Source organism: Aricia agestis, chromosome 19, assembly GCF_905147365.1.
Source record: "Aricia agestis chromosome 19, ilAriAges1.1, whole genome shotgun sequence".
Taxonomy (NCBI): Eukaryota; Metazoa; Arthropoda; class Insecta; order Lepidoptera; family Lycaenidae; genus Aricia; species Aricia agestis.
The window spans coordinates 13,637,334-13,659,554 of record NC_056424.1 but is presented as its reverse complement, the minus strand read 5'-3'; the positions used below and the strand labels follow the sequence as shown (position 1 = coordinate 13,659,554).

The 22,221-nt window shown below is 39.9% G+C and overlaps 1 protein-coding gene across 1 annotated transcript in view; it reads left to right on the top strand.

Moving 5' to 3' along the window:
- The window catches only part of LOC121736337 (apolipophorins), a 39,302-nt gene extending 18,174 nt beyond the window's left edge, over positions 1 to 21,128 (top strand). Inside the window, exons 29-57 of the mRNA XM_042127455.1 lie at positions 879 to 1,048; positions 1,301 to 1,446; positions 2,193 to 2,447; positions 2,777 to 2,918; positions 3,191 to 3,335; positions 3,757 to 3,948; positions 5,059 to 5,300; positions 6,012 to 6,161; positions 6,469 to 6,634; positions 7,286 to 7,467; positions 7,871 to 8,070; positions 8,295 to 8,424; positions 8,719 to 8,890; positions 9,105 to 9,223; positions 9,418 to 9,546; positions 9,815 to 9,958; positions 10,165 to 10,330; positions 10,705 to 10,910; positions 11,181 to 11,312; positions 11,694 to 11,798; positions 12,563 to 12,747; positions 13,386 to 13,614; positions 14,543 to 14,690; positions 15,292 to 15,432; positions 16,433 to 16,548; positions 17,854 to 17,977; positions 18,952 to 19,064; positions 19,510 to 19,698; positions 20,480 to 21,128. Coding sequence (XP_041983389.1) covers positions 879 to 1,048; positions 1,301 to 1,446; positions 2,193 to 2,447; positions 2,777 to 2,918; positions 3,191 to 3,335; positions 3,757 to 3,948; positions 5,059 to 5,300; positions 6,012 to 6,161; positions 6,469 to 6,634; positions 7,286 to 7,467; positions 7,871 to 8,070; positions 8,295 to 8,424; positions 8,719 to 8,890; positions 9,105 to 9,223; positions 9,418 to 9,546; positions 9,815 to 9,958; positions 10,165 to 10,330; positions 10,705 to 10,910; positions 11,181 to 11,312; positions 11,694 to 11,798; positions 12,563 to 12,747; positions 13,386 to 13,614; positions 14,543 to 14,690; positions 15,292 to 15,432; positions 16,433 to 16,548; positions 17,854 to 17,977; positions 18,952 to 19,064; positions 19,510 to 19,698; positions 20,480 to 20,497 — 4,556 coding nt within the window. The 3' untranslated portion in view covers positions 20,498 to 21,128. The remainder of the gene's footprint in view (positions 1 to 878; positions 1,049 to 1,300; positions 1,447 to 2,192; positions 2,448 to 2,776; positions 2,919 to 3,190; positions 3,336 to 3,756; positions 3,949 to 5,058; positions 5,301 to 6,011; positions 6,162 to 6,468; positions 6,635 to 7,285; positions 7,468 to 7,870; positions 8,071 to 8,294; positions 8,425 to 8,718; positions 8,891 to 9,104; positions 9,224 to 9,417; positions 9,547 to 9,814; positions 9,959 to 10,164; positions 10,331 to 10,704; positions 10,911 to 11,180; positions 11,313 to 11,693; positions 11,799 to 12,562; positions 12,748 to 13,385; positions 13,615 to 14,542; positions 14,691 to 15,291; positions 15,433 to 16,432; positions 16,549 to 17,853; positions 17,978 to 18,951; positions 19,065 to 19,509; positions 19,699 to 20,479) is intronic.
- The last annotated feature ends 1,093 nt before the right edge of the window (positions 21,129 to 22,221 follow it).

The following is a 22,221-nucleotide window of genomic DNA, read 5'->3' as shown; positions in this document are numbered from 1 at the left end:
GTCACATTAGATGTAGAAGGTAGCTGGTAGGTACTATGTAATTAAACTGTTAGAATATATTTTGTGTTACCTTAAATGGTGTTTTTATCACACAATCCAAAATACTTAGTTGCCCAATGCCCATTAATAGATCGTTTTTATAACGGAGATTTGTAATTACTTATTATAAAACGATTATAGATGCTCTGCATTCTGTATGAGTTATGACGACCTCTGTCATGGCTCAGTGGATGAGTGCGTAGATAGCTCAAGCCAGGGTTCGCGTGTTTGAATCCCGCCGACGTAACAAAAGGTTTTCAAAGTTCCTGTCATGGGTGTGTGTTAAATGTGTATCATATAATAAAATCTGAAATATATTATAGTAAAAAGAAGTATTAAATTTATTTCCGTTGTCCGGTACCCTTAAGGTACTTAGGACGGGGCCAGACTGACGTGGTGTGAAGCGCTCATAGATGTTATTATTATTATTATTCTAACTACAATTCAGCTGCAAAATGTCTCAAAATAACATCAATAAAAAAAATTAAACATCACTCCTTACGAAAAGTTAATAGCAATATTTCCCATTTAGCCATTAAATCTTACAATGAAATATATACAGAATTATTTCATTTAATATCACTGAAATTCTGAGCTACATCCTGTATCTGTTCGCTCTGGGTTTTTTTTTCATACATGTGATAGCATTGTCTTTTGGCATCAATCAATAAAAATATGAATTCGTAACACAAACCTCTGCTATTTAAATAGCAGCCATGAAAATAGTATAATTCTTTATTCCATTTCGTAAAATTATTTATCTTTGTTGCCTAAAAAGTTCTATTCTATTCAGCTAAGCAATTTCGACAATTACATTGAAATGTGATCTCTTCCACCAGGCGAGAAGAAATCCGGCAACGTGGAAGTGAAGGCGCAATACGGCAAGGGCAGAGTGAGCAACGTGAACGTCCAAGCCGCCTTCTCCCCGCAGGAGAGCCAGCTCAAGGTCATCTCCAACTCGCCGCACTACGAGAACTTGAAGGCACTGACCGTCAGCTACCATGCAAAGGTATGTTTAGCAACAACAAAGAAGCTATTAGAGCTATCGAAATCTTAAATGGTATGAAAAGAGGAGAATGGTTGCGGAAATGTTAGAAATAAGAAATAAAAGGCGTAACGTAACTACAATTTCTTAAGGTGGATGATCGAATTTTTACTTCCAGATGACCGCATTAAAAGTTTACATCCCCGTATATTTTTTGTCCATTTGAATAATATTTTAGTCTATTTTACCCCATATTCACCCCATATCTTCTTCCAGACCCCGACCCCCGACAGCTACAACGTGCAGCTCGCTATCGACGCGGACGGCCGCGTGTATCGCACCGACACCATCGCCGTGATGAGCAAGAGCCAGCCGCTCTTCGACACTAAATACTACAGCCCCAGCATCCCTAAGGGCGCTAGGTGAGAACGAAACTTTGTTAAACTTTTATTCAGAAGTAGATTAGCTATAATTTAGTTTATCGACCTTTTACCAGTGCTTAACTAAGCGCACTAAATGGCAACTGATGAAAACCTGTCGTCCCGTCGTCGCACTATCGTGGTGTAATATATGCCATGCCACGATGCCTAATGCCACGACTCATTGTAACGTTCACACACATAAAATATTCCTATCACGTGCTTGTAGAAGTGAGACATCAATGTATACAAAGCTAAAGAGGCAAATATAGTTGAGTCAAATTTCTACAATCTACATTCTCTACACCTGCAATCTGTGGGTAAGCTATACGCAGCGGGCTGTCAACGTTCTCCGGGTACAATATAATGATGCGTTCAGGGTGTTGGTGGGGCTTCCACGATGGCATAGTGCATCGGCGATGTTTGCGCACGCACGAACTGACGGTTTTCACACCGTGTTGCGACGTCGCATTGCATCGCTGATGTTCCGAACGCGCGGCAGCCCCAACATCATCCTGAAAATACTCAGTGATAAGCTGGACAGCCCCCTCCTGAAGCACTGGGTCCATGCACACGTGCATGTATCCGGTGCACCAGAGGGTGGCAAATATTTAAATTAATAACATTCATTTCCTGCTAGTTTAAGAATTTTCCTATGGGTTATATTTTACCTGGAATAAACGTTTTTTTTTTTTTTTTATAACCGGAATATACCTCATGTGGTCAATAATGTCTTATCTTGTCTCCAGGATATTCTTCAAGGGTAACGACATCGGGAACAACCACGGCGCTATCGAGATGAAACTCGAGAACTGCAAAGGCTACGACTTCAGCGTGAACGCCGAGGGAGGCTTCGACAAGGAGCTGGCCTTCCAACTGAAGGCGGACTGCGAGAAACTTGGACTCAAGAACTACAAGATGAACATCGTCAGCAAGGACGCCGGGAACGGCAAACGCCTGGAGTTCAACGCCGAGAACAAGAATAAGAATGTGTTGAGTGGAAGGTTTGTATCGCTAATTGTTTGTCAATTCTGTATCAGGGTTTTATCACGTCGTGAATTATAGGGAAATAACATTTGAGATATCTGATAAGTTTAAAGTGAGCGTAGTACGGTGGCACTGTTGCAAAAGAATAGAGAGCGCAAATTCGTTGACTTCAAGTTTTATTAAATCATCACAATTTTGTTCACTCTCCACCTTTACGTGAAACGAGTTTTATAAGAAACTCTATTTCCAGTACTTGAAGAAGAACATAAGGATTCAAATATCTCCAATCTTTGCCCTAACACAAATATAAACTTTTCCTTATTTTCTTTTTTTAAACTTTTTGCAGCACCTCCTTCATCAGCAAGCAGGAGGGCCCCAAGACCATCATCGAGGGCTCCGGGTCGCTGAAGATCGAGGACAAGCAGAAGCCCGCCAGCTTCAAGTACATCCGCACCTTCCTCACCGAGGGCAACGAACAGGGAATTGAGGTTAGTTCATTAATATAGGGCCCCAAGGCCATCGTCGAGGGCTTGCTAATCGGTGCTTTTTACCATTTTGCTCACTCGTAGATTTTTGATCTGAATTCGCTTTGATCTATGTTTTTTGCGTGTGCAAAAAAAAAATTTCGGCTCATTTTAAAAATGAAATCCCATTATTATTATTCATCTTCTTAAGGATGAAACTGTATCCAATAAAAAAGAAGTTGGATTTTTTATACATCTTTTCTATATATTACTTAATAATATTATTTCCCTTGCAGACATTCATGAACGTAGCCGTCGGCGACCTCAACCACGTGGTTGAGTCTCGCATCACCAACATGGAGTACAAGGGCTCGTACGTGTACTGCGAGGAGAAGAAGCAGTGCGCGCACGCAGAGATCAACTCCAAGATCGTCACCAGCAGTAAGTTCTGAGACTTGGTTGGAGATTTCATGGGTCGTGTGTTCAATTCTGGAATTGGAACAATAATTAATGTTGTTTCCGCAACTGAATAGCAAAAATCTGATTACCTGATTGCCTGATAATTCAGGCAATCCTTGTGTCATATAGACATTTATAGAATGTCAATTTTGCAACATAATGTATGTTTGTAACATTATGTCTCTTGCCAGTTGAGTCGGTTACATTACCGACATAAATTAGAAAACCCACTGGGACAAATGTTCCAATAGCCAAGAAAAAAATGAAGACCTTTTCTTTGCTCTTTTAGACAACACAGTACTGGCATTATTATACTTCTGAGTATTTCACAAAGTATTAAAGCACCTATATCTAAGTCTTTGTTCCCTATTTTAATACAGCTAATCCCCAATTGCCTCCCCAGAACCCGGCAGCATCCAGCAGGTGCTCAACATCGGCGTGGACCTGCGCAAGCTGGGCTTCCCCACGGAGTTCGGTCTGCAGTCCACGAGCGAGTACAGCGAGAAGCGCCTGCCGCAGCACGAGCTGAACGTGCACGTCAACCGCGACCACGACAAGATACACCTGCATGCCTACAGCCAGCCCGAGTTTGGCAGTGAGTATTTTAATATTATGTATTGTTAACGCCTCCTTGGTCCAGTGGTTAAGAGCTCTTGACTCGGAGGTCGTGGATTCGATTCCCGCGTTGGAAACATGTTATTTCCAAGTCTGGTTAGGACAATGCAGGCTGATCACCTGATTGTCTGACAAGTGAGATGATCCATGCGTCGGTCGGTCCTGCGCCTGATCTCTCGCCAGTCGTGTCGGTCTTCCGCCCCACTGGTTTATGAGAGTAAAGGAATAGAGAGTGCTCTTGTGTACTGCCCCTGCGTAACTGGCCTGGTTTCATTGAAACCGCCCACCGTCACCGAAACCGGTGTGGGGGGTATTGTTATGTATTGTTATGATCATTATGAATACTACACTAATTCCACTAATTCCAGAAATTATAACGATATTAAGTTAAGCATGTGTATCGCCAAAACTATACTACTGTACATGTTAATAATGTGTCTAGGTTTGAGTTGCCTTGTTTAAGCGTAAAAAGGTAAAAGATAGACAATATAATAAATACACTTTCGCTTTCCGGAAATTTCCGAAAACCCCGTTGCTCAGCTTCCGAGGAGATCGGAGGAGAATCCATAACTAATACAAAAATCCAGACATATTGTAGACAAGCATTATCAAATAATAATAATAACTCCCACACTGGTTTCGGTGACGGTGGCCAGTTTAATTGAAATCAGGCCAGTTGCGCAGAAGTAATTTTATAGTACCCAAGTGTGTGCGCAGTACACAAGAGCACTCTCTATTCCTTTACTCCCATAGCCCAGTGGGACGGACGACCGACACGACCGGTGAGAGGTCAGGCGCAGGACCGACTTTTTACATGCCCATCCGACGCATGGATCATCTTACTTGTCAGACAATCAGGTGATCAGCCTGCATTGTCCTAACCAAACTTGGAAATAACAATTTTCCAACGCGGGAATCGAGCCCACGACCTCCCACGCTCTAAACCACTGGACCACGGAGGCATTGAGGCATTATCAAATAAACAAAGTTTCTCCTTGTCTGCTCCGTTAGATATTGATGGACAAGGACAGTGTACACTATGTGTATGTCTCTTTCTACCGAGTGACATCATATTTCCACCTTCTTCCAGAATTCCCCGCGGGCGTCACCATCGCGCTGCCGCACCGCGTGCTCGCTGCGGAGTCCCTCGTCCAGTTCCCCGTCGACAAGGCGCTGCCTTTCCCCATCCGTGCCGAGTTCAGCCTGTACCCGGACAAGAACAAGCCCGCCACCAAGACCGGAGCCAGGTTGAACATCGACGCCAGCCACAACCGCGACGAGGCAGGCGAGATTACCGCCGTGCTGGGCTTCACGCACCCTAAACTTGGAAAGGTAATTAATATTGGCGATTTAAGTTTCAATTCTTCTTTTGTTTTAACCCGTGGTAGCCACTTGCTAACTGTCCGACTGCATTGACCGATTTTTATAATGGCAAAAGTCGAATTAAAATATTATGCTACTATGGATTGCAATAGGAAAAATGGTTTCGTAGCGGTGCTACGCCATTTTCGTAGAGGCTCTACGACATCGTAGCAAAGTAGCAACTTGAGATTTTTACCACATGACAATTAATCCAAATGGAAGAATAATTATTTAGACGATTTTTACAGTAATTAGTTCCTAAACTACTGATTTAATAATATTAAGAACTAGCCAAAAAAACGACTTTAAAAGCTAACATAATTCATAAGACTTTAGAAGACTTTTAATTCTTCAGTTGCACAATCGTTAGTATAGTCGCTTACTATACCGTCTTTAAATTGTAAAGTTTAGGTATTGAGTTTTGAAGTGGTGCTACGTAATTTTCGTAGAGGCTCTACGGCGCCGTAGCAAATCCGTAGCAAAGTAAGAAATCAGCATTTTTATTGGCATAAAACGCATCCAAAAAGAACAATAATAATTTGGTCACACCTTTTTCGTTTGTGTGTATTTATTCAACCGTTAAGCATAAACTACTGATCTTATTACAAAAATAAGGAATACAGGCTATATATTTTTGAGAAAACAGGTCCAAAATCTAAATGTATGTAATTTTCATAACAGGAGGCTCAAATAAAGGCCCACGCTCAGTTCAAGCTGCCCAAGGATGTGTTGATCGTCGAATCCTCCGTCGTCGCGTCTCACCAAACTCTCGGCAAGGACCGCGAAGCCAAATTCTGGTTGGAGGCTGGACCCACACACGTTAAACTGATGGTGAGTTTCAAAAAGATTTCAAGACATACAGATTACAGACTGATATTATCAGATTAAAATAAAAACATGCTTATTGTCTTTAAAGTATTGATATTGTAATAAGTATTGGTAAGTATTTAACTTTTAAATTACTACATTAAGCTTCTAACAACTGTCTCTGTTTATTGCAAATACACTTAGGCACTTTAAATATAACTTCTGCGTTATAGCTGGCTTTGTTTTAATGTTATCAGCGGGCTATTATAACTGATGTTACTACCACCTTTTCATCAAGTAAAAACCGATTATCATCAATTTCTTTTCGCAGATCAACACACCGATCGTCAAGGTCATCGAACTCGAAGGCTCCACCACGGTGAAGGACAACCTGCAGCAGGCAGACCTCAAGATGAGCCTGCTGGAGGGCAAACCCGTCCAAGTGTACGCCGTTGCCAAGGACTTCAAGTACTACGAGTTCTCTACCAGCTACAGTGGTGAGTTTTTAAGTTGCTATAGTCTGATTAATGTCCCTTCGAGGAAATTGATTCCTAGGATAGACCTTTGTCATTTGGTCGGCTTATATCAATTCTATGTTAGCTGTGTTCGGTCGGATGGGTTTGACTTAACGTGACCAAATTATTTAGGTCCGCTATCTGCCTAGGAATCAACTTCTCTGATAGTACAATGAAGCCCTAAAACTGTTACATTTTCATGCAAACAAATCGTTATTGAGTGCCGTGAACTGTCAGACATACTCTGGTGCAATCGCGGCAGAAAACGAACATAAAGCAGAAGGCTTGCTTGTTACTTTCGTTGATAAAGTTGGTATATCGTCCTAGAGGAAACCAAGCTACGGTTGATTAGCGCTCAATTTTCCAGTCGTCTTTAATTCTTTGCAACTTCTTTGATTATTTTTTTGATATTTTTTTTTTCAACCATCAGATGATATGTTTCTGTTTTCTTTTAGCAGCTATGTTGCTAGCAAAGCAGCAAACAAATGGGTATCACACGAAAACCACAATAACTTTGCATTTCTAACCCTAAAGCTTTAAAGACTTTATTAGCATCCAAGTAGTATACATGATAGTAATACAAACTCAGCACCATGGTGGTTGCTTATAGTAAGAAATCCAACCATCTTTCAGACCAAGCCGACCGCAAACTGTCCCTCGTCGCCAACTTGGACCCCGAAAAGCGTGTGGACGTGTCCGCCGCGATCGTGTTCCCCGGACAGAAGAAGAACATCGTCAACGCCGCGCTCTTCATCGAGGACGGTGCGCTCAAGACCGACTACGGAGTCTCCAATGATAACTTCCAGTACTTCGTGGTAAGTTAATAATTGTTGAGGACATGGGTTGAAGTTGAAGCAAACGACGTGTCGTTGCGACACGTCATTTTTAAGTATTTCTATGAATGTGTCGCTAGCTGCGCAGGGTGTTTCATAGAAATACGTACAAACCAGTAGTGTCGCGATGACACGTCGTCTGCGGTTGCTTCATGTCGTCCGCTGCCAACTGGAACCTTTAGAACGCGTTATTTTTATTATGGCTTGCACGTTGTCATTCATATGTTTTCTATCTCAATAGAAGCATTCACTGCAGAAGCTAATTTCCTTTCTATTTCCTCAAATCTATGGTTAATCGTATTGTATCAAAACATGGACCTTGAAATGAGAAAAAAATCGTCATGATTATATTGACGTTATTTCTAATTTCGATATCAAATTACAGAAAGCGCTCAGACAAGACCTGGACGCGCTCCAGTCCCGCGTGAAGGATATCAGCCAAAAGGGTAGTAACGAGTTCAAGGCCATCCTAAAGCGCATCGAGCCCACCTTCAAGCAAATCAGCCAGGCCTACAGGGAGGACTTCGAGAAGCTCGTTCAGGAGATCACCAATGACACCACGCTGAAGGAACTGTCTGAGGCTCTGTAAGTATAAACTACTTAATAACTTACTTAAAATCTTAAAGAGATTGGCACACCTTCTTTGCAAATAAAAAATATCTCGAAGTGAATTATTAATAAGTAAAAAAAATGCTATTGCTATCTAAACTTAAATAATATAACTCCATTATTAAATAAATAACTAAATCAATGACTAAGGTGCCTACTGACTATATAGTAAATACTAAAACATACCTTTCTTTCTATAGGCACAGCTTAATCAAGATCATGGCCAGAATCATTGACGATGTGACCAACGCACTTCAACCAATTGTCGACAAGATCGTAGACGCCATCACTGACGCTTCCAAGAAGATCTGTGATATGTACGAGAAACAGGTAAGATAAATTTTTTTATCAGACAAAATTGTAAGCAAACTGAAAGTAGTAGTATTATCGAAAATGAATATTATGAATCATTGTTGATTTAACACAATACCACCAAAGATTAAACACAATGGGGTACTAACAATTACACAAGAATCAAACAAGCGACTAGATTAAATAGATCACAATAATTATAAAACTAGTAGCTATACTAACATAAAGACAAGGGTCTCAAAGTAAATTACGTTATAAAATGTTTAGTAGCACACTTTATGGACTGGTTTATGAAAAAGTCTTCTATTACAGATTGAGCCTCAAATCCTGGAGCTGAGAAACAAGATCATGGAGGTAGTGAAACACTACGTGGATGGCGTGCTCGACGTCGCCGCACACTTCGGCGCCCTAGTCATCGACTTCGTAGAGAAACACAAGCCCGAGCTCCAGGAGCTCACCAACATCTTCACTGAGATCTTCAGAGGTAACTTCTACTATTTCTTTTCTTTCTTTCCAGAGTTCATGTTTTTCCTCTCTGTCTTTGCCAAGTGTTGTACTAATATATAATCCTATTACTAACTAACAGAATTTAAAATCTGTAATTCGGTTTACTTACATGATTTACTTACTTATTAATTCCATTTACTTAAGTTTTTAGTTCTAGGAGAAGGTTTACTAAATCATTTAATTATTCACAGACCTTACCAGGATCCTCGTCAACCAGATGAAAGAATGGAAGAAGAAGTCCGCAGAGTTCTTCGCCGCTGTTAGCGAAAACTTTAGCAAGATCCCCATCTTCGACGTCATCAAGGAGAAGGTTGGTATCACATATTTTATATTTTATCGTAATATTATATAATAAACATGATCATGATAATATTCATGTTTCCCGATCTAACCCAGGACCAAATTTCTTAAAACACGAAATGCCTTCGAAGTAATATAAATGCTTTAGAGTTTAGACCATATTGCATAATTTGGCATAACTAACTATGAATTTGGTTGTAACAGTGGCAAGAACTGGCTGTACCGGAACAGATCATGGGACTCCTGAGCGAAGGCAAACAGACCATCCGCGAGATCCTGCCCACTGAGGAGAGCAAGGCCTTCCTTGACGCCCTCTTCAACTACGCACAGAAGGTAAATAAAAGTCGTCATTGAAACTTTATCCTTATTAGCAATTATAAACAATATATGCTTTGTGTCTGGATTAAATTCTAGTAGAATTATTTGAGTATTTACCTACAGTGCCTTTATGTGGTACCCAAAAAAAAAGTTTGAGGACACAACTTAAATCTACGCAATCTTTTTAGTTTCATTAGATGCTACTATAAGGATTCATACTGTAATCAATTTAAATATAACTACCATATTATAACAGTTACTAACAGCATCACTGACCTTGCAGAAGGTACACCAAGAGAAGGTGGACGAGATTGCGGAGCTGAAGAACCTGTACGAGAAGATGATCTCCGCTGTCAACTCGCTCGTCACTTTCGTGAGAGGCCAGCTCGGACAGTACGGCGTGCCCATTTACCCCGCATTCAATATTGTGAGTAATTCTTTCTCGTCCAATGATTTAGGATCTTTTCTTTTCAAGAACTACTTGATTCTCGAGTAGAAACATCAGAAAATCATCGTGTTTTAATTTAGTTACGATAATGCAGCGTCATCCTATCCTACCTTCTACGCCTGATCTCTTATTTTATCCAAAAAAGTATTAATTGTAACTTTCTAATACCAACCTTATATTTCCAGGCATCATTCATCGGAGGTAGTCCTATCTCGCCCCCGTCCCTCGGCGGCTCCATCTCGTTCAACATCATCACTCAGATCTTGCGCGGCGACGTCCCTGACCCGTTGTCACTCATCAACGCTTACAGACCAAGAAGCCTGAACCCATTAGATGAAGTGCCTTACAAACGTAAGTATTCTTTAATACACGTTTTGTCTTAAACCCTTTATTGTGGATTTTTCCTAACTACTAAACATAATATTTTGAATTTTGATTCGATGCTCTGCAAACTGTAGATCTGTAGATTAACTTTCGTCAATAAAAAAACCCAGCGTTTATATCTTTAGTAGCCTGTCAGCATTATCATAATTGTACCTGTTCTCTATAATGTCTAATTACTATCCTCAGCTCATTTCTCTTTTCCTCTTTTACTATTTTCATCACCTATTTTGTAACTCATTTATGAATTTTTATAATCGGCGTCATTAACATCATCATCGTCATCATCAACAACAACCTCTTTCTCAACTTCTAGCTCCTCCATAATATTATCTACTCCACAGTGCGCTCCGTCGTCGTCAACGGCCAGCACATCTTTACGTTCGACGGTCGCCACCTGACCTTCCCCGGCACCTGTCGCTACGTCCTCGCCCACGACCACGTCGACCGCAACTTCACGCTCTTGATCCAGCTCGCCAACGGCAGCCCTAAAGCCCTCATCCTGGAGGACAAGAGCGGCGCCACCATTGAGCTGAAGGAGAACGGCCAGGTAAATGGAGCCATTGAATATTAGAATAGTGATTTGGATGTGAAAATTCTTTAGGTTGTCTGGGTTCTAAGATTGCAGAGTGATACTCTACCATAATATGCATCAAACGGTCAAATAATAAATTAGTTGATGAATGAGATTGTGGATCATTGAAACAGTTTAGGTTTATATAACTACAGTTTTTTGTATATTCGGTTTTCGTAGTTAGTGTAACGGAAGAATTTTACTCGATTCTAGCCCTTATGTTCTAAAACTTACGAATCATTTCAGGTTGCACTGAACGGCGCTGGTCACGGCTACCCGGTGATCGAAAAGGACGTGTTCGCGTTCAGACAGACCAACGGCCGCATCGGCCTCGGCTCTACATACGGACTGATGGCTTTCTGTACTAGTAAACTTGAGGTATGTTGTTTATGTACTACTATGTATGTAAAGAAGGAACATGATTTAACAAAATAAAACTCATAGTCTTTATCAAAATTCAAGTTATAGAAACTGCCAAGTTCAAATGTAAATTCTATTTTCTACATATTAAACATAATGATTAAAGTTTTGTGAGTTTAGTTAGATACATACGTGCTTTGCCTTGGTTATACAGACATTTATGTGGATGATAACATCCAGGCAATAGCTCAATTTTCAAACCATCGACCTCCGTTAGATTCTCATCTCATTCTCTGTTCAAAACAGTCCGAGAAATGAATTGAAATTTTACTCACCACCATCCTAAAACGTAAACTTGTATCTCAAATTTTGTAAATCCTAATAAACGATGTTATCTAGGTGTGCTACATCGAGATCTCCGGCTTCTACCTCGGCAAGCTGCGCGGTCTGCTCGGAGACGGCAACAACGAACCCTACGACGACTTCAGAATGCCTAACGGAAAGGTAAATATTTACGATTTTGAAATTAACACTGCAGATTTGTGCTTTTAAACAACAAACAAGTTGGTTTACTTTGATAAGAATAAATAAATTGAACTCAAACTCAACTCAACCTTGTTTGATCACCTTATTATCTGTCAAGAAAGATGATCCATACGATGGAAATGTCCTGCAGTAAATACTTGAAAAATTCGATACTGCTTGCTGTCCTACCGTATTACAATAGTAAAAGACACATTATTTCTTTGCTATGCACCCACTTGGTACTATATAAAACTCAGGTTATGCGCTATTGACTCAAACCAGATTTTCACACCCCAACCAAAACCGGTGTCAAGGTAATCCATACTTAATTATTATAAATGCGAAAGTGTGTATGTCTATCTATCTGCTACCTCTTCAAGCCCAAACCGTTGAACCGATTTTTCTGAAATTTGGTATAGTGATGCTTGGAATCCCCGGAAAGGACATGGAATACTTCTCATCCCGGTAAAATGTATGGTTCCCCCACGATAAACGTGTGGCGGTACCTACAATTTGCCTAACATTCCTGCATCGCGCTATCGAAGTTTTCTGAGCGCGTCGGTATATATATACGACAGCTGAGATGTATCACGCGGGCTCCGGCCTAACCGAGCATAACACCTCGCTCGGTCGGAAGATCTTCCTTTGTGGCCACCACGCATATTCCCTCAAACGAATTATTGCGTAACAAAGTTGCTGGTATCATTTAGTTACCAATATTTAACTACCTTCTACCATTCCAGATCACCCAATCAGAGGCTGAGTTCGGTCACTCGTACCGCCTGACCGGCAGCTGCGCGCAGCCCAAAACGCCGGAGCACTCCCACGCCCAGCACCACGAGGCGATGCCGGCCGCCTGCGAGACCGTCTTCGGAGGCCTGTCCCCGCTCAGACCGCTGTCGCTGTTCCTGGACGTCCATCCGTTCAGGTAACTGAAGACTGCCCGCCTCTCCATATAGACACATGCATGAGAATATAATATTATAATTTCAACAAATAATAATAATAAAAAATCAGTTTGTTGCAATATATTTAAAGCTGGAATAGAATAGAAAATACTTTATTTGTACAACTTAAAACTAAACTTAAACTTAAAAAAACACAATAGAGGAAAAATATGTACAAACAGGCGGTCTTACTGCTAGCAGCAGTTTCTGCCAGACAACCTTTTATTTTAAAATACAAAAATAAGAGTAAGTATACTTATACCTTTAAAGCTACTATGTCAAAATCCTGTAAAATTTTTGTTTTGTCAGTTAATGTTGTATACCTCTGATGTACCGGTATGATATCGTTTATTTTTATCCCTGATGAAAAATGGGGTGTTATACGTGTCTATCTGTGTTTAAGTATGTGGCATAGTAGCATTCAAACGGGAGGACCGATTTTTGTCTTTTTTGACACGATCGAGAGTGTTAGCAATAGTTTAGTCCAACATGAGAAATCCCTCGCGAACTTCTTATCGATAGGCAACATGATTGCGGTTCTTCTCGCCTGGCTAGTTCCCGAACCTACAGTGGGCGTTATATAAGTCAAATTATTTAATTTGAACTGCTTATTCCATAGACAAGCATGCATCCACGCGTGCACCGGCTCAGACAACGATCTCCACCAAGCGTGCGACCTCGCGCGCGGTTACGCCGCACTCGCGCTGACCGGCCTGCTGCCCGCCGTACTGCCTGCTGCCTGCGTCCGCTGCACCGACGCTGACAAGCCCCGCGAAGTCGGCGACATATACGAAGTGAAGCTGCCCGCTAAGCAGGCCGATATTGTGGTCTCGGTTGAGGTTACCAAGGTAAATACAATAACTTGTGTTATTATTTCTTAGTAAATGTATTTACTTATTATACAGTCTATTTTAGAGCTCCCGAAGTCCTTAAAAAAATCTCGTTAAAGAATTATCCTTAAACACTCTGAGACAGCAATCAAAATAGGCCACGACTGCTCAAAATACTTGTAAGTTGTGAATAACTACACCAGTCGCGTCGTATTCGACAGCACAATCTGAAGTTCAAGAATCAAGATTATTTATTCACAAATATGTAGTCAAAAGGGTAACAAAGGCGGCACAATCAGCTTATAGTAAGCTAAATAACGTATCATGTTTTTGTTCTTCTCTTTTTACAATTCGATGCTGAGATAATGATTGTGACAGTAGGTATGCATGTATGTTCTATCGTTTCACCAAAAAACTGTTGATCAGATTGAAACTTGTACCTTGTCATTGGGCTTATATTTTCTAACTTCTTTTCACTTTGATTTACTTACTTTTTTTATGAAATAAGGGGGCAAACGAGCAAACGGGTCACCTGATGGAAAGTAACTTCCGTCGCCCATGGACACTCGCAGCATCAGAAGAGCTGCAAGTGCGTTGCCGGCCTTTTAAGAGGGAATAGGGTAATAGGGGAGGGTAGAGAAGGGAAGGGAAGGGAAGGGAATAGTTGAGGGTAGGGAAGGGAATAGGGTAGGGGTTAGGGGATTGGGCCTCCGGTATACTCACTCACTTGACGAAACACAGCGCAAGCACTGTTTCACGCCGGTTTTCTGTGAGAACGTGGTATTTATCCGGTCGAGCCGGCCCATTCGTGCCGAAGCATGGCTCTCCCACGTATAAAGTTTCCACTAATAAATATATTACTATTTATATTTATTAGTGGAAACTTGTTATTAGCTCTTAGTTTTCCTAAGAAAATAAAATAAATAAAATAACTTGTATATTCCAGTCTAACGAGGATAACTACAAGCACATCGTGGTCCCGCTGGTGGCGCAGGTGATCGACCAGCTCAAGGCCAAGCGCATCACTGACGTGAAGGTCTACCTCGTCGGCGTCACCTCCAAGTACCCCTACCCCATCATATACGATACTGACCGTGAGTATACAACTACTAAAATATTATTAGGGCCTGTTTCACCACTTCCTGATAAAGTATAGGCTATCCACAACTTATTTGACAAATTCTCCATACTCTGTCAAGTTAAGTACTGGATAGCCTATCCAGCACTTATCAGAAAGTGGTGAAACAGGCTCTTAGAGTTGAAAACCGTTTTATATTGTTGACATGATTACGATGCTGCGAATCCTAAAAATTGTAATGAATTAGCTAAACTAGAGACTACGCACGCTATTTCCATATCAATTAACTGTACTGTGTTTGTTTTTTCTTCTGTTGTCTGTCAATTGACTATATTACGATATAGCGCAGGGTCTCAACTCTCAGCTAATGTTTTAAACGGAGGGATGTTTTAATTTGCAGTAGCATCAAACGGGCGGACGATTTTGATCTAGTTTTTTGTTTTAAAGTTGACATGATCGAGAATGTCCCCAGACAAAACTCATCTTCATCAGTTAACTCACTACTGGAGTATTTGGCTTTCTATTTTCCTAATTTATACTCATACAAACTACTTTACCGTTCCATTATTTCCATACAAACATTCTGTAACAGTTCCTCATCTATTTTATGTTTCCAGTGAAACTGACGAAGCCGAAGGTGGTATTCGACGACGAGTCCCGCTACAACGACATCACGCCCATCCACACGCCCGACAAGCTCGTCAACCAGGCGCAGCTGATTGTCTCCAACCTCCACAACCTGCTCAGCAGGACGCTCGGTAAGTTGGCGCCTTAAAGATTGTTAAGTGGATAATTTTGACGCCGAAGTTATAAATCAAAATGTATAGAATATTGATGCTGATTTTAGACTCACGCTGATCGTCGGCGCCGACACCGAAATGTATAAAACGTCAACGCTGACTACGCGTTATTGAAAAGCGCTTTCTAAAATTTCATACGTTTTGGCCTACGAATAATAAAAACTAAGGAGAAGTAACTCCGTTAAAAAACGTGCTCCACAATACTTGTCAAAAAAGTGTACCTTAGCACATTTCAATACATTTGCAAATTGCAATATTTATATGACCTTGAGCGGTACTAGGCTGACGTTACATGACAGATCAAAAGGAACCTTTAAAACGGTAATAGTATGAGAGTTACGATTCCTTAGTTTTTATTATTCGTAGGTTTTGGCCATCAGACGAAGCGTGTGCCGCTGTCAGCTTGACACTTAACTCGAATAAGATATAAAAAACATTAATTATTATTATTAGCGATGGATTATTGCGTATGCAACATCTCGATTAAATCGAAGCACTCCCTTGAGAATGACAGTCTTAAGGTGGTTCGTTTACCATTCCATAAAAAACAATCGACATTAAATAACAAATTTCATACTATTACTACATAAATTTATATGCACATCTATTTATTTTGCAATACCATTCCATAAATATATTTCGTGGGAATGGTATTGCAAAATAAATAGATGTGCATATAAATTTATGTAGTAATAGTATGAAATTAGCTAATTAATGTCGATTGTTTTTTTTTGTATGGAAAACGAACCACATTAAGACGGCGTTTTCTCGTATTCTTCCCTTCATTATATTAAAAACAACTCACAACGAAACACTTGACTGCAACTAATACTCAACTATTTTAACCCATCAATCCCCAAGCGGCAGCCGGCTACCGCAACACAATTGAAAATCTATTGCGATACCCTCGATAGCGGTGTTGATTTCATCAATACAACTAAATTGCCTTCTCTCATAGGAACCTACAACGTGATGTCGACGTACGAGTCCCTGTCCGACCTGCCGCTGCGGCCGGCCGCCGTCAAACACTTCATCTCCGCCGTCGGCGACGACTGCGAGGCCACCGATATTCCTGTGAGTATACCATAAAGTTAATATACCTAGCGGAATAGAGAAACAAAGGCCTGAGCAAGAGAGATGTCACTATCAGTAACACTGCGTGGTAAAAAGAGACGTGTGATACATGACAGCAGCACTCTTTTTTGACGTCCAGTCGGCACGTGCCGCACGTTGACAATTTAATCTCATAGAAATCATGTTCAATCATGCTTGTGTAAGTGTATACGTACACATATTTTTCACACAGATGAAAACCAATTTTGGTTACGTTTGACAGCTCGAGATTGTTGCTCTATTCCGCTAGGTATATTAACTTTATATAGTATACATGGCTATAAAGAGCGTTAACAATATGCGATACGATATATCGGAGCGGGTATAAGAGCTTTTCAATGTAGTATTCGACATCGTGCCTATAATGACAAACAGGACTAACTACAAGTATGTTATGTCTCATTTTTAAAGATATGCCTTTTCTCGTACATATTGCCACCACGTATACTATCAGAGAACTGTCAGAGAAGTTCATATGCAGATTGCGAAGCTGCGTATTTTGGTCGCGTTGAATTGATATTATCCGACTAAATGACGTTGGTAGTAACTGCCTAGGCATCAACTTCCTCGATTGTACAAATTCCTTAACTATTTTAGAACAAAATTATGAAAAATTTTAAAATAATAATGGCATGTTGAAGTCTTTTACTTGAAACAAACTTTGGACTCCATTTAATTCTCAGTTGCATTCAGAAAATTGTTTTATTAATATACAACAATAATTGTAGAACATAAAATGTATATGTCCTGAATTTTGTATGTAGTTATATCCTGTCAATAATCTTGCGACAAAAATTGCTATGGTACAGCATCGGGCTACATTATTTATCTATGTTACCGGCCAATAATCGAAACCATAAAACACTTGTGTTATGTAGTATGTAGTTTAAACTTTCGAATATTGGTTTTGATCGCACAACGCCATCTAAGAATCTTAGACGCTGCACGCGTCATTTTTTAGCTTATATGAATTATTATGATATTTTTATTTGAAAATAAAAATAGGAAATGACATTAGTGCGCGTTTAAGTCTTTTGCTTAAAACAAACTTTACACTTCATTTTCGTCTCATTTAGAGCCAATTCAGACCGCAAAGCGACTCATAGATAAATTAATATGTATGTACTTGTATGACGTCTCAGTTGCATGATTTCAAATCCATACAAGTGTACATAGAAATGCATATATACGCGTCGCGTTGCGGTCCGAATTGACCCTTAGTGGCAGTAAAGGTTTATTTGTATTTATAACCCTGTGAATTTCCAGCTGAAGACTCTCCAGCTGCTGCCGTACAGGGTGTGGGCGGAGAACAACGGCGTGACCGGCTCCATGGTCATCGACACGCCACGACTCAGCACCAAGGATGGCAAACCCGCGCACAACGTGCTCGGTGAGTTAGATGTTGATTGATTAGTTGGTGGATTGATTGAGTGGTTGGTTGGATATTGATTGATTGACTGGGGGATTGAGAGGTTCAGAGATTAGTTGTTTGGTGGATTGAGAGGTTGAGAGATTGAGTGATTGGTTTAGAGATTATGACTTGTAACGCATCTGGTATGCGACATTCGCTATTCATTTGGTGATAATATCTAATTAATGTTGTTTTTATAATTTGGCCATTTTAAAAGGTGAAAGGTAGCATTACATAAGCAGAGTCAATAGTGTTTACAGCAACTTCTTTTACATTATTTTGATACTTACATTATTATTTCAAGTGGATGTTAGTTATACATTATTGCTGCCATCATAATTTTGTCATTTAGATTTACACAGATATTTTGGCACATTTATAGATACAACATGATGACGACAACATTTTACCGTGTTGAAGGCTGTTGTTAGCCAGCAGATGTATGAAAATGAATATCATATCGACTTGGCTTTATTTCTACATTGAAATTATCTTTATGGTCTAAAGTGAAAAGGTGCTCCCACACAGCAGTTATATAACGTTATAAAACATTGTGTAACACGATAACATTTTATAACAGCGTGTAACATACGGTAATATGTTAAAAAATAAACGTGTCTTTTGTTATAATTTGTTAAAAAAAGTTACACAAAAATGTTATCTAACGTTATATAACTGCTGTCTGGGAGCACCTTAAGAACACATCTGCCGAACGTACGGCGCCGAAAGTTCAGCGGCTGAAGTATCAGTCGCAATATTCTGTCGTTATGACAAATCAACCGCCTGTCGCCTGCCTACCTAGCATACGCCAACGAGATATCTCACTCTCGAGATAATTAAATTTTGACATTATGAGACGAGTAGTTACACTAACCTTTACAGTGTCAATATCAAGTTTCATGTCCTGTCTCCCGGCTCTTACTATAGCAACTATAACAACGATCAATTTTCAGGTTTTACCAAGAACTCTGTGCTGTACGCTGACAAGAAGGCAGCTGAGGGCGAGGAGGCTCGCGAGCAGCTCGTCGTGCCCGGCTACAACGAGTGCATGGCGTTTGAGGAAGTCGTAAGTGTTCATTTTACTACTGTAACTATTTCTCCATCATCTATAGTAGTCACTTTCAAACAAGTATTTAAGTTTAGGTTAAATTTAACCTATAGTTTAAGTAGGGGAACGATTTTTCACAATACCTAACACCACATAATAATTATCTAGATTTTGTGGAAGGGTCAGGTCATCTATGATCTGCCTAACTTTTATGTACATTAAATATTATCACTATCTTACATTAAATATTTTATGAAGAAATAACATGATAACTATCCCATAAACTTTACCCAGAGAAGTGGCCCTATTAAGAGTAGGTATTCATTTCAGCATCACTTACTTTCCTCATAAAATTGTTTTACTTTAGGTCTTGAGCGCTAAACAATTTTTGACAACACATATTTTATTTATTACTCTTCAGTATTTCATGTGTCCTCTCTAACTGTCACATCTCTCTCTCCAGACCGGCGGCGTCATCTTCTCCGCCAGCAACATGAAGCAGGCGTCCAACCACAAGCAGTGGCTGACCAGCATGGCCACGTCCATCACCACACGGCTGCTGCACGAGTCACTCGTCCAGGAGTGCACCTGCACCTACGTCGACCCCTTCCGCGTCCGCTCCGTGTGCGTCACCAAGGATAGGAAGGAGGTGGTAAGTTGGCTTTACTTATATTCTTTAATTTAGAGTTTAAAGTAGTATGTTTATGCCAAAATCGATGAGAGTTTGATAAACTATTTGCCACCAGCGAGCGTAACATGGTCCCTATAGAAACGGTTTCTCTCTACGGAATAATAGACAAAGGAAATTTGCCATTTTGTCACTAAAATCTGTCAGTATGTCCATTCTTTCCCGTTTTTAATGTTGTCATGCTAAGCCTGCAGATGCCGCTATTTAGCCTAAGGGTCTATCTTGTCATAGGCATTATCGTGACAGCTATATTGTGACATATGGCAGCAGTTTGACACGATAGACCCTAAGGCTACGTAGCGGCACTTGGTGGCAAATTAGAATACCAAACATTCTCATTGAATACTTCGACGCAAGCTAGAAGCTTCCATTTACGTATAGTGTAGGCCTACACTAAGTAACGTTTTCAAAATTATACCCCTATCGGAGACCCACAGAAGAGGCTGGGGCAAAAAGATCTCCGTGGTTCACCGGTTTAGAGTCAAGTGTGACTCTTGACTCTGGGTGCTTGTGTTCGATTCTCGTGTTGAAACAATAAACAATTTTAGGACAATGAAGGCTGATGACGCCCAGACTGACTAGATAGATGCTTGAGATCCGAGTCTTAATCTCTTATTTGACTTGTTGGTTATATGGACTGGTTTCAATGGCAATCATCTCCTTTCTATTAATGCTAAATTCAAATAAAAAAGCTATTGATTTTATTTATGTAGGAGTATTAAAAATCCTTTTTCTTTGTTTTCAGGCTCGCAGAAGAAAGTAAATTAAAGAAAACCAAAGACTTAGTACAAAGACTTCGGTACACGACGGTTTAATTTAATTAATTTAATATTCACTAAGATTTGTACTAAGATAGTTTATTAGGCAGTACACATACGAGAGGTAGCGGTAGAATTGTATATAGGGTGTGGTAGAATCAATGATGTACTGATAAAGACGTTTAAGTAGAAAAATAGTTTCCATACTCGAAAACTAATTCTTTCTATGAGCGAGTTTGCACTTTTCAAAGTCATTCATACTTATGATGTTTTTTTTCGAGTAAGATGTATTTTTCTACCTAAACGTCTTTATATAATCAGTAGATTAATACCTAAGAGGTTAATCTTACCACACCCTATATAGTTGGGGTAAGAAGACCCACTGGTCTCTCTTGCCCCAACTAACAATGACACTAGTCTTTTATTCATATTACTGCTACTCTTTCGTATTACAGACACCTGGTGTACCAGTTTGAACGTTATTATGAGAACAATAAGGTTGAAATTGGTATATCGTTTGTCGATTAAGCAAAATCTCACTTGTACCAGGCAGCGTTCTATTTAATTTAGTTGTATATTCGCCAACAACTTTCATAAGGTGTTAATCTGTGTATTAAATAAATATAATGTTATTTATTTTTTGTTTTCTTTAACCTTTCAACTAGGGCTCCTCTCTTCGTTGGGCCATAGTTCCCAGTTGGCACTATGATGCGAAGTCTCGGCGTTTACAATCGACAGTATTAAGATGATACACCAGGTGCTAGAGAAATGAAAAAAAAGTACGTGTAATATCTATAGCTGTCTCCCTTACCTCAAGCCTATACCGCAGAACGCGATAGAGACAACTGCAGAAAATCAACGATTCGTTGTCCCCTGATTCCTTCTCCAAAACTTAACCGATTTAAGTACTTTTGTCATTAAAGATTAAAGAAAGGCTTGACCTGTTATTCCTATGTTTTTTTTTTTTTTTGTATAATCTAGTCGAATCTGTTTTCTGGATGTTTGAACACAGCCGAAAATCTATCCATTTTTTGGGTATTTGAACGTTCATATCTTATTTAATAATTAAAATGAAAAAAAGAAAACATAGGGACATTGTATATTAATGGTCATAGATATTCAGGTAAAAAATTATAACTCTACTAGCATTATCCAGGGAGGAAACAGGGGACAACGTTTGTATGGAAAAAAGGTCGGTGTGGAATCCTCTTAAGGGCCTTCCCTACGGAGATTCCGTAATTTACCGTATTTAAAGCCTTATAAACACATAATTTGAAAGCTACAAAGTTATAATAAAAATACAGCAATAATCTTCAGTATATAATATTCCTTTCCCCGTTTTAAATTTTCTGTTTTTGTTATTATACTCATGATATCAGCTTCCAAAGTAATCCCAAATTTATTAAAATTCAAGCATACATTCAGGTCATTGAACTAAGGTAAGTAAAAATAGGGTTTTGGTGCGATCTCAGCAACGCGGCAAATGCATGGCCACGGTCATTTTTGCTCGGCGGACGGCCTTAACGAGCATTGACTAACATCGGCCAACATCGAGCAACATCGGGTGACATCAAGTACTTCTGGTGACATCGGGTAACATGGAGTTTAGGGCCTGTATTCACTTTGATTAGTGCGAGTGCAGGTGATTAGTAATCAGGAGAAAGTGGACAGCGTAGACAGTGTGGAACTGTAGTGTAGTGATACCTGTTGTGTATAGTATCTTGATATA